This window comes from Montipora capricornis, chromosome 6 (genome assembly GCF_036669925.1).
Source record: "Montipora capricornis isolate CH-2021 chromosome 6, ASM3666992v2, whole genome shotgun sequence".
NCBI lineage: Eukaryota > Metazoa > Cnidaria > Anthozoa > Scleractinia > Acroporidae > Montipora > Montipora capricornis.
The window spans coordinates 64,174,102-64,186,601 of NC_090888.1; the positions used below are offsets into that span (position 1 = coordinate 64,174,102).

The 12,500-nt window shown below is 40.6% G+C and overlaps 1 protein-coding gene across 1 annotated transcript; it reads left to right on the forward strand.

The window, feature by feature from the left end:
* Positions 1–4,154: 4,154 nt before the first annotated feature.
* On the forward strand, positions 4,155–12,218 carry LOC138052852 (uncharacterized). The gene is made up of 2 exons (XM_068899437.1): positions 4,155–4,438; positions 11,357–12,218. Exons 1-2 carry the CDS (start codon positions 4,243–4,245, stop codon positions 11,857–11,859), a joined length of 699 nt encoding a protein of 232 aa, XP_068755538.1. The 5' UTR covers positions 4,155–4,242; the 3' UTR covers positions 11,860–12,218.
* The last annotated feature ends 282 nt before the right edge of the window (positions 12,219–12,500 follow it).

Sequence of the window (12,500 nt, forward strand, 5' to 3'; positions counted from 1 at the left end):
TTCATCAAAAATTCTGGGTCTCGCAAAATTTCAGTCGAATTTCACGGGTCTCGCAGTCTCGTTTTTTGAGCGATTATGTGCGTCTCGCAGTCTCGTTTTTTATATGAAGGTGTCAAACACTTTGAAGTCTCGGTCTCGAAATCTAAAAAGTCAAAATGTCTCGGGCTCGCAAAGAAAAACGCTGGTCTCGCCGTCTCGCAAAGTCTCGCATTTACCATTCGCCACCCCTAATTATACCACGTTTTAGATGTTCGAAAATCCTAGGACAGGCAGGCAAGCCAGGAATTTTACAACAAATGTTCCGAAAATTCTAGATCTCAAATCGTCTTCCGAACAGATATTTTCCGAAAATTGACGTTTGGTGCCCCTGCTTAACTTACTCCCTCTGAGGTTATTTTAAACTTTGTACAAATATGCCAGTCTATTTACTCTAGTAATCTTTGATCCTATTGCTTCTACCTGTAGGTCCATCGTTAATTGCGTTGGCCAGTTCGGCATCTTTGAAAGAAATGCACTCTAAATTTCTTACGCAAACAATTCAAATGAATGTGAACTAGATTACCCAGGACGCCAGAGGATACAGCAACGCTTCACTTGTTACTCCTAAAACGTTGCACCTCGAACTAAATAACCTCTGGCACCCAGGCGCAGGCCGGTTAGAAGTAGATATGTATACGGTTGAACCTCTTAATTAATAAACCTATATATATCAAAGTCGTCGGTGTAACGAATGCTATTTAATATTGTGAAACTCACGTACTATGACATTTGAATGGAAAAGATAACGCCAATTCTCATTGCAAGCGAGCACGAGCGCGTAAAACTGATGATGTCTGAGCATTGATGGTTAGTTTGAACGGCAGTCGAGGGTTTTTTTTTTTTTTTTACATCACGATGCCGGGATGCATTGCGTCTAAGCTCATTTAAACTTCAGAAACTTCACCGAAAACGTGTATAAATATAAGTAGGGCAGGCAAACGTTCAGTCCCACAATGTTATCTTCTCAAAACGTTTAAAACATTTCAAGAAATGGCATTTTTTAAAGAAGGAATTTAACCATTTCCGGCGAAGCATGCAAAGGACCGCCTTTTTGGCAACCGAGGCTTTGGAAATCGATCAAGTTTTTTACTGAATTTGCCCCTTCACAATATATGCCATACATCTAAAGATATAATCTGTTCCGCCCTAAAATCCACCCATGGATGCAATTTGTTGAAGTGGGTCACTGGAAAGTCAGTTGAACCTTAAGACCTTTTAAAACAAATGATTTGTTCACACATAAGAAGCTCAGCGGAGCTTAAGCTGTTTGAGAGCACCAGCGAAAACAAGTAATAACTAATGGAAACTGACAACATCCGGCTCCTTAGATTAAAAAAAAAAGGAGAAAAAAGAAACACTTTGATATACCTTTGCAGGCCTCGGCAGTGGATCTCAGTGACCTGCCAAATGCATTTTCAATCAGCTATGTTGGTGCTATTAAAACGGAAATACTGTACAGAGCACGTGAACAGAGCACGTACTCTTGAAAGGACAACTGCAGCATTCAAAAATAGATAGGAATGAGATCGGACGAACGAAAAGAGGAAGTTGCACTAATAAACCCCGATAATCCCTGGATTTTGTCTTCCGTTTCTGTTACGCAAAAGCTTTTTAATTAAACTTTTAGTTTTTTTTATGAACGGAAGCATGCGAGAAATGTACACGAATATATTGAAGTGCGGGTTATAGCCGAAACGGAGAAGTGATTCTCTCTTATATAGAGAAACCTGAAATATTGAAATCACCCGAATTGTTTAAATTGTACAGATAAGTGCTAGTATCACTCTCCATTTCGGGAACATCAAAAGAAGAACGAAACAGTTTGGTATAAATCCTACGTAAAGCCCATATTGGATTTCACCAACCCGTCACGGATCTAGTATTAATATAAAATGGCGGCTGGAAAGAATTGATCCCGTGCATTGGGAGCTTCATATTGACCATTTTTTCCTTTGTTCTCTTGTTCCTGATATTATTCAAAAATTGTTTTTAGCTTTTTGGTTCTCTTTTACCCAGTTTATTGTCCCCTGCACGCCTGTTCCTCCAAATGCCTGAGCAGCCCTCGTAATCTCCAAGCACCACGCCCAAACTCCGTTGGAAAGTTTGAGGATCGTAAGTACTAAAACGCGGAAGTACCCACAACCGTCGGCTCAGCAATAATTCAGTTCAGGTGATCAACAAAGAAGGCGGTAAATCAGTTTCACTGAGCAGCACGTTTCGTTTCTCTGATACCGTGTGTTTGGCGATTTTCTGTTATTTGTTGACGCTGTCAGGAAACCTCGGCTAAGCTAAAGCTTTGACTTTTCGAAGTAATCCCGCTCTAAAATCTTTCCAATCTTCTTCGGTCGGCAGAAACCTTAAAGCTGTTATATTAGCTTAAAAGGGATGAAATTTATTAAATACTAATGATATCTGTATAAGCTTACAAAAATTATTTTCTTTAAAATTATAGGATTGAGTTGATTTATCTTAGGGGAAAAATTAATGTGGAATGATTACTTGATCTTATACGCTTTAGTGGGTTAGTCGTGTTGCCGGTGTCAATTATTTACCCAATTTCAGTCTTGCAATTCTTAAATAACAACTGAAACGACATGTCATGCGCTGACTTTTTCTGGTTTTCAGCAAACTGTTTAATTAGGGTGAGAGCAAGGTGATTTTAGGTCGATCAATTAACTTTGAAAAAAATGTTTTATAGCAAACAAACTCAACGTTACGCAGTTCGGTGATGACAACTGCTCTCACAGGCTATCGAAAACGACAGATAGACAACGCAGAATTGGAAAACCTAGGAGAAACGAATTTTATGGCCTCTCTTGAGATCGAGGTGGACGAACCAAAAAAGCCAGTGAGAGATCTTCTGTTTCCGTCCACCAAAATAGTGGCGGTGACGTAACCTAAAAACCAAACACCCATTGTTGAGCAAAAGACCTTAAGTAAAAACAGTGGAAAATAAACACGACTGGATAAACTTGCAAAATTTCTCGTAGAACTATTTCCTTGCAAGACTGGCACTCTACGAACCCTTGTAGTTTAACTTTAATATCTGGCCATTTGTCAAATGCTGACTTCATCTCCCGTGGCGTTTTCCGAGCTTAGTGTTTGACTCTGTCCAAGACATGTCAACTCGTAAAAAAATTACCTTCAACTGACCCATCGCGAGGATTTTGGTCAAGTAATCTTCCAAACATTTTAATCTGTCTTTGTGAAAAGTTTGCGGAACTAACTGGATGTGTTGTTGGGGCATATCCAACTATAGACCGTAAAATCATAGCGTAAGAAGAGAACAGTATTTGTAGCTGGCACACCCAACAATTGTACAAAGCTCAATTCATAAAAAGCCGGAATTGCGCACTATTATCATTTTTTTGTTCGCTTGTTCTGGGATATTTTTCCTGTACGCGTCAATTTATCTAACGATGTTTTTTTTCCGGCTGGCAGAAGTTAATTCATACATGATTTAACAAAGGATCTGCTGATAGCTTAAGTTTTACAACACAAAGGGGAGATTTTTGCATCAGAATTCTCCAGACACCCCTCGAGGTCACAAAAATGCCAAACTATTTTCATGTGTTATGCAATTTGACTTCCAGAATCGACAAGAAGGCAGTAGATATTTACAACTCAAATAACCTCTACACAAAAGCCTGCATTGTAAACAAGAGAAGACCACTAAAATAACATGCTAGAAATTCTTCCTTTTAATATTTTGAGTTGCCGCCATGACGGGTTTTGTTAATAGATTTCTGGAATAGTTGCGATGGTACGCGTACCTCTTCAACTATTAGACTATTAAAGATCCCTTCTCTCATTTATGGCAGCAAGAAGTGTTACAAGTCACTTTTTTGTGATAGTAAAATAAAGTACAGAGGGCAAAAGGTTTATTCTTTTGTTTTTGACGTTCCGGTCATAATGAAACAGTTTTGTTAAAAGATATTCACCTTCAGACGTGATAATACGGATTCCAAATGTCATCACCGGATGATGGAACCGTTTTCTTAATCCCTTTGGGAGACAAATCCTTCCTCATCCAATAAAACTGCAGCGATTGCACCATAGTTGATGAAATGACTACGGCAGATCCTGGCTTAAATAGCCTTTTAAAAAGGGAACGATTAAAACCCTCTTCTCATTTAACACTGACACCACTCGCCTACAATAACAACCTCCAGCTCGACATACGAACAAGACGTTCGCGTTAAAATGAACAGTTTGGTCATTGTGTTGTTCGCGGTTTTTACCCTGTTCTCAGGCTACCACACCTTCGATCATGAGATACCGAAATGCTGCTCATGTGATAAATTCTCGACAAAGCAAGGGGAACAGTTGCGGAATTTGCTTCAAGAAGAAGCGAAGATGCTGAGGAAGGGAATGCAAATGATGTGTCCTAAAAAAGACGGTAAGTTACAATTTGTTGTTTTTGTCCTACTCAGTTGTTAAATTTTCAGGTAATTACAACTGTAAAATACTTCACTCAAACTCAAAAAATGCGAGATCAAACTTTTTTTTGAAAAACCGTTTACTTCATTGTGCACTGACGGCGTCTCATTAACAAGGTCTAACAACTTGGCTGACTGCATTGAGCCTTCTGCCAAAGAACACACAACCAAAACGAAAGGATGCAATTTGCTTAGATCTCTGGAATTAGACAGTAAGTGGCTAACTTCCAAGCCGCCAAACCCTATACAGATTTCCTTTCATTTTTGATTGATTTTCTTTTTCTGTTTGGCGGTTTCCCGTCTTTTTGTATCTCGGCAAAGTCTGCTACTAGCCTTAGAAGGCCCATCAGGCCGGCGCTTATCTGCGGTTTCCAGTGTAGCATCAAGCGACTTGGAGTATTTCTACTCCCCCCTGGATGGGATGCCAGTCCATCGCAGGGTTCCCCCAGCATTTATTTTATTTATTTTATTAGCTTTGCCCTGAAGAAATAAAGAAAAAATAAATTGAAGATATACAAATACTGAAAATACGAAGATAACAACACACCAATAGTAATTAAATTGGGCAGGGACACCGCAACAGCTAGAGCCAATTTCTGCGGACCCATTATTCGCCGGTACCCATTTATATACCTGGGTGGAGAGAGGCACCATGAAAGTAAAGTGTGTTGCCCAAGAACACAACACAATGTCCCCGGCCAGGACTCAAACCCTGACCACTCGATCCGGAGTCGAGCGCACTAACCATGAAGCCACGCGCCTCCCATATCTCGAGTACCATTAAATACGTATGCAGGAATCGACTTAAACTTTGCTGTTTGGCAATCTGCTTATGATCAGTATGCTCGCTAAACGTTCAGAGCTTTCGGCGGGAGTCATGGACTTTGATGAGGCCTACCGGATATATTTTTCGGTTTCATTAACAAGTGATTAAAAAACTTTCAAGTTTAACTTTTGAATGACTTCCTATCCTTTCCTCCTTCGCCGTTAAAGACAGTCGTCGTGTTTTAGATCTAATTAAAGCCTGCCAGGTGATAGAAAATGGCCGGAAACGATTAGAGCCATTGTTCAAATACAACTATGAAGATCATCTCCAGTTGGCCGCAATGCGTACTGCAAAATGAAGCATTGCTAGCTTAATAAAATTGCTTCTTGATTGTTGTAAGTGAAGTTATTAACAATGATTTTGGATAATGGGCAATGTGATGTATGTTATTGAGTCGATATTTGATAGTTTCATCGTTTTACGGTATTTTCAAGGTAAGGAATTATTTGCTCTCTTAATTATTGACAAGAATCAGCTGGACAAATGTCATTTATTGTCTGACATCAAAACGATCGACATCGATCCGAAACAGTCGAAACGATCAACATAGTGTTCAAATACTCCAACCATGAATTCGCAATATTTCTTTCGATAAATTCTCAAATAGTGAAAAGTGTACCAGAATCTCAAACACTCCAGAAAATGTCAATCTGTAGTACCATACAATTGGTGTGAAACGGCTTTAAAGAAGCAATCTCCACCACAAACATCTAGTGACCTCGAGCCCAATTGTGTTAATACTAACTGGGATACTAACCTGCGAACGCAGACGTATTTCCGGAGAAAAACGACTGCCGGAATACGTCTGCGTTCGCAGGGTATGTTAATACAGGAAAAGTCGGTTTTGTGGGCCCTTAATTGAGTTCAAAATCATCAGAAATTAAGTTTTTTCTTTGCATCACAAAGAGGATCCTAGAAAACATCTTGAACATGATATTCACAAGACGTTTACTACTACGTTTTAAGGAAAAAATCCCATCATTAGAACAGACTGATTTTGTGTTTCAGTTTGATAATACCCCTTGGAAAAAATCGATGAAGAAACAAACGCTTCTGGACTCTTTCATCGCGTATCACAATTGAGCCAAGGCACGCCGGTGGTTCAGTTAGTTGAGCATCGGTCTGTCATACGGGAGGTTGCGGGTTCGAACCCCGGCCTGATCAACAGTCAGGATCTTAAATAACTGTAGTCTGCGAACGCAGACGTATTTCCGGAATATGTCTGCGTTCGCAGGCAAAAAGTGCTGCCTTTATGACTCGAAATTTCACCACCATTTTTTATTGTTAAATCTAAAATACAATGGTCCAAGGAACATTTCTGTACAAAAACAATTTAATTTCTGTCCCGAGAACATAACAAAAATGCGAAGAAACCTCGCGTATTTTTGAGGAAAATATGAGACAAGGGCCTGGAATCGAGTTGAAGATTTTGACGTCATCGGTTGTGCTGTTAACTCGCAACTTGTGCGAAGATTCAGTGCGGTTGTGAGCGTATTTTACTCCTACGTTTACGATTTAAAGCGGCAAAAGCGCACACAGCAATATAGAGTATCCCCGATCTTCTCTACTGGAGGTTGTAGTTAAGTTATTAGTACTTGTGAAGAATTTAAATTTCGTGGCTGGTATGACGCGGCGTTTCGTCTCGGCCAAGAGACTCATCAGATACTTTTCGAATTCCAGCAAACTCGTTGAGCATCGCGCTCAAAGTCCCGTTCGCGAAGTCAAGATGTTAGCAGTCTGGCCTTCTATCACAGAAGGATTCCCAACCGCAAAGTTCACAAGTTATATGCAATAAAAAAATGTCAAGTACTTGTGAACAATTTAAATTTCAAAATGATGGGCAGAATTTTTAAATTTAAAATAACAATTTGCCATGAAAATCCACATCAGGCGAATCTTGTGATGTGGTCACATCACTCTGGAGCCCATCAATTGCATTTTTCCTTCGCTTGTATTTTCATTTCTCGGTATCCAGATTACAGCTCTTCCCCCCTGAGGGCTTAAGTCTCTCTGAGGACCTGAATTAATTATCCATTTGCGTACATTTCATTATTAAAAGATGCGAGGTGAATTTTCTTTGGAAGGTATTTTATAGAATTCGAACGTTCGATGACTAGATGGTTTTCGCATGCTCTAAAATCAAAACCGTCAGGTCGTCCGGATTTTCATCTATACAACTTGAAGATGACCTAGAAATAAATCTTTTTACAACCTTCCAGTTCCTTAACGTTTTTGGTTTTAAAAATACAGCATTTTGAATTTCCTTATTGTCACTTGCTTGATACCAAACAATGAAATCTATTTTGATTGAAAATATAAATGTCTCTCGTTACGATTCTCCGCAGTTTGAACGTTTCAAGTATATTAGGTGTTTAAAACTCGTGCATGGGCGTAGCCAGGATTTTCAAAAGGGGGGGGGGGGGTCACACTGTGTCAAACAGAGGGTCCTCGCGTTTTCGCAACCTGAATATTGTAGGTCGTTTGCATAAAAAAGGCTTACAAAGGGAGGGAGGTCACGGGCACCCCAGTAACCCTAACCCTCAATTTGGCTAACCCTAGGCCTAAGGTTGGTTTTTAGGCCTAGGGTTGGCCAAATTAAGGGCTTTGGTTACCTTCCAAAAGGTAAAACAATGACCTGCTACGAGTGACCTGTGTTTTAGACCCGCCGCCATAAAAAATACATTCGAAGCCGTACAATGGAAAAGGCCAAGAACGTGAAATGTTGTAGAAGACGAATGCATAAAGAAGTCTGGTTACTTTACACTTGCGAGACAGTACACATGACAAGGGCGTAGTTAAGGGGGGGGGGGGGGGGGGTCCTTTCCAAAACATAAAAACAATGACCTGCAACGAGTGGACCTGTGGAATGTGACCTGTGTTTTATGGCGTGGCAGTGAAAACGATCTGTAGGCAGGCTTGGACTTGGTTTGTCCATAGTCGATCACTGAACGCGCTAAGTGCATTTCAATTGATATCCGAGTTCCAATAAACATTGAGGAAGTCGTTATTCATCGCATCGTCATTGTTGAAGTGGAACCACCTGACTTGGAACGATATGGCATAGAACGAAGTGGTCGATCGAGAGCATCGGCTCACCCGTGCGAGCATATCAATTCAAACTGCACCTTCCTTCGCTCTTGATCTGTTGCAATCGCTGGTTGATCTTCCTTTCTTTTTGCCAGGTCTATGGTTAAGAAAGTCCGTTTCTTAAATGTTCAGACCCGAGACATATCAGCTAGATCGACCCTTCATGCAAAACACAGCACCGGATCGAAGTCTTCGTGGGTTTGCCGCATAGGTTTGAAACCGGGCCGGTGTTTTTGGACAAATTTCATCCATTTCTTTCTTCGATCCTCCTTTTTAGGAAGTAGATGAATTGATATACCTGGGGTCAAATTGGGATTTTTGCAGCTGACTAGCCCAGAGCCGCTACCAACACAATATATTTCGCAGACTCTTCAATTGTCTTGTTTATATTTCCCGCTGCAATCTAACACAACTGATGACGTCATGAAGTCATATTTGGCCGCGCGGAAAATGTCGCAATTTTTTGGCCAAAATGCCGAAGTTCGTGCTACGAAAAAACTCACTTCGGACATTTGTAGGAAAGCAAATGCCTGAATTTTAAAGACATGAAATAAAAACTGGTGGTGAAATTTCGAGCCACGTGCACTTTAAGAACCCGCACACTATTCATGAAGAGTAGAGGACGGAGTCCCCCGCGGTGTAGTGGCTGTCCTTTGCGAGTGTGTGAGTGGGTGGGTATAGCAGGTCCATATCAGCTGAATGGCTGCCGAAACGTCAACCTGCTCAAACAAGTAAATAACAAAGAAACAAACATAAGGTGTTGCTATGCTTTTTAGTCTGGAAGAAAATGTAGTCGATTTGTAAGCGTTGATTTTATCGTCCATTAAAATGTTCGTTTCTTCATGGACTGCAAATTGAAACCTCTTTAACTTCTCGATGGTTTGCGGCTTCTACGACATTTACAGACCTTTATTTTGTTTCCCTATTCCTTACTGTTGATGAGTAACTATTGGAACTTAGACCTACGTGACGTACATATTTCACAAAATCGCGGCGATTTTTGCCTCCATACTCTCGATCCCGATCACAATTTTCAGTTTGGCTGTGCACTTAATGATACTCGTACGAGTTACTATGTTAACAGCTGCGCTATAACGTTGGCTCTGGTTATTGGTGGCATTTGACAGCTGCATTATGACGTCCCAAATCGGTGGAGTCTGACGTTGACAAAGGATGGAGTCGTCGTGTCTTCCGGTGTCCTTTCGGCATTGCGGACCACTTATCGATTAACGATCGCTTATTGAGCTTAGTGTCTATCCGCGCAAGCACAGTAAAACAAGAAAAGCGCTTTACAACATAAGTGGCACTGAGCCTCACTTGACTCTCCCTGACCCAGTCACTAAACTTCATTAGTTTTTAAAGATGACAAATGGATCTCTATGTGCGCTTCCGTGTTATGCCTGAGGAGGCCCTCATGGTCTTGAACGAAAACGCAGGGCACTATGGGAATGAGAATTAGAGGGCTCTGGGCATCATACAGGAACAGAAAATGGTACAAGCCGACGAAGTTCTTTCTTGTCTTTCAAAAACATATTGTCTTACCAAATGCAGACATTTTTCCTCGCTCTCGGCCAGCTTAAGGAGGTTCAATCAAATTTAACGCTTTCAAGGGAAGGATTGAACCTACACAACCGTTTCTCGTAACGGCGATGTTAAATTACCATGTATGAAACATAAATGTGACGTAATAGGTTACCATAGCAGCAAAGCCATCTAAGTACACCCTAAACTTTAACTGAAACCGATTATATTTAAAAAACGAACGCGGGTCACCCCCAATTTTTATTGTTTTGAAGTGATTTGCCGGCTAAGATGAAATGCTCTGGATCCGATTTAGAACTACCTTCAAAACTACAAATTTTATGGTGGCTCTAAACCCGCTCCAGAGAATTTGTTTTAAGTTAGAAAACCACTTTATTAAAGCCTGCAAATTAAAATTGGGGGTCTCTTCGATCGTTTTTCAGATGTAAGCCTGTTAAAGACGAAATATGGTAATGTCTTAAGATGGTTTTCTTGTTGCTATGATAAACTACTACTACTACTACTACTCCTACTACTCCTACTACTACTACTACTACTGCGTCACAATAGTGACTGCATCGTCTTAAGCTAGTAACTTGTTTTATATGATACTATAAATTATTAAATTCTCAACCTGGGATAATGCAATTCTCGTGCTCTGATTGGTTCACTCAATCTCGGTTATCAGCTCATATACCTTAGTTTGACCTTATATGGTAAATGATTGCGCTTAGCGTTGCTAAACTAAAAACGTTTACGCCAGAAAGCGAAATTTCTTTCGGTATAAAGCAAAAGAAAAACGTTTTTGTGGAAAGTTTGGATCACTTTCGAAGCTTAGAGATACGCGAAAAGGTAAGAAATGTTTTTGTGATGAGCCTGCGTCTGTCTGACCACGAGGTATTACACAACATCGCATCTTCATCAACTTTTTTCGATTTCGCTAGGACTTTCTCGCTTTTTTCGCTCGTATTTCGTACTTCTAAACTTTTGGAGTTTAAGGAATTTAATAAAACAATTATTCCATTCACGCTTGTTGGATATGAGAGTGGTTATAGCCAACTCGGCGCTACGCGCCTCGTTGGCTATTTACCATCTCATATCCAACGCGCGCTCATGGAATAATTGTTAAATAACCGCTGTTACGTGCAACAGCGTCGTAGAGTCAATCCTGCTGATAAGACATCCCCTTGAAATGGTGTCAGCCATCTTAAAATATGATTGGTTCATCTCACCGTTTTAAGGCGCAAGTAATGGGTCTCTTTGCGTCATTTACTTGGTTTCATCTGTAGGCATGCGCGATATTTTTGGCTGAGTTGAAGAACTATGAAGATCTCCTTTGAATAAGCATTCTTTGAATTTTCTTTGAGTAAATTACGTAATCAGGTTGCTTGAAGTACCAAAGAAGATTTGTGTTTAAAGCTGACATGCCACTTTCCCATTTCAGACAAATGGTACAAGGTCAGAAACATGACAAATCCCCAAAAGTTAGTCTGCTTTAGCGCCAGGGGAGACAACCCAGGCGTCTTTCGGATTGACAGAGAAGGTTTTGTGGCTGCCATCAAACTGGTGCATGTTAGTGGCCACGTTTCTTGCGGGAATACCAACGGCCATTCACCGATTATCCCCTATAAGAGCAACTGGGGATGCCCCATTAATCACCCTTATGTCGGCTCGTCTCCACTCGGCACCTTCATAACCACTCCGTCCCGGCAAGTCCTCTTTCCCCGGAAAAAAGTCATCGGCGACAAGTCGAAGACCACGTGGTACTCATTGCCTGGATTCGATCATGATTCGCCGATTTTAGTGTTCCACGACTTTTCCAATCCGGAGTTTGTCCAACAAGGGCAAGAACTTCAGCTGTGGTATGGAGAAGATTTGGAAAATATTGGCGAAGATGATAACAGTGGCGAACCGACATGCGTTGAGGTTTATGTTTGGTATCTGTAAACACCACCGAAACTAATGTCCAACTTTTAAATCCGCCCCAACTCATTTAGCATCACATGCCATCCACCATAACCCATTCGATGCAACAAATAATAATTATGTGGAGCATAGTTAATAGAGGGGACTGGTTTGAAAGCTCAAAGGAGCAAACAAAGCCGCCAAGATTTAGGTTGGAAAATCCACGACCGTGCACAATCTTTTGTTTTGCGCTCATACACTATGCATGAATTACGTCACCAACACGTTTCTGTTGGTTAGTTCCTCATTACGGAGTAAACAACAATTCTGTTTTGTGAACGGTCAAGGCCAAAAAAGAGAAAAAAACTTACAACAAAGAAATTTGTCTGGTTTCATAACCATTACCGTCTATTAACTATGTGTGGAGTGACTCATTTCTTAATCGGAAATGTGATTTGAGATGCAAACAAAGAAAATACTCAGACATGGAACACTTGGATCTCCGCTTAAGAAACATTCCATAAATTTCAAGGTTTTAAAAGTATTTGAAAAGAGGAAGTCATCACAACTACTAAGACTGTTCGCTTTAAACTCCGCGGTGCTTTGACTTCAATACTGTAGATCCGCAGCAAACACCCAAATGATATCTCTTTCTAAACTGATTTGGGAATATTAGAGAGATT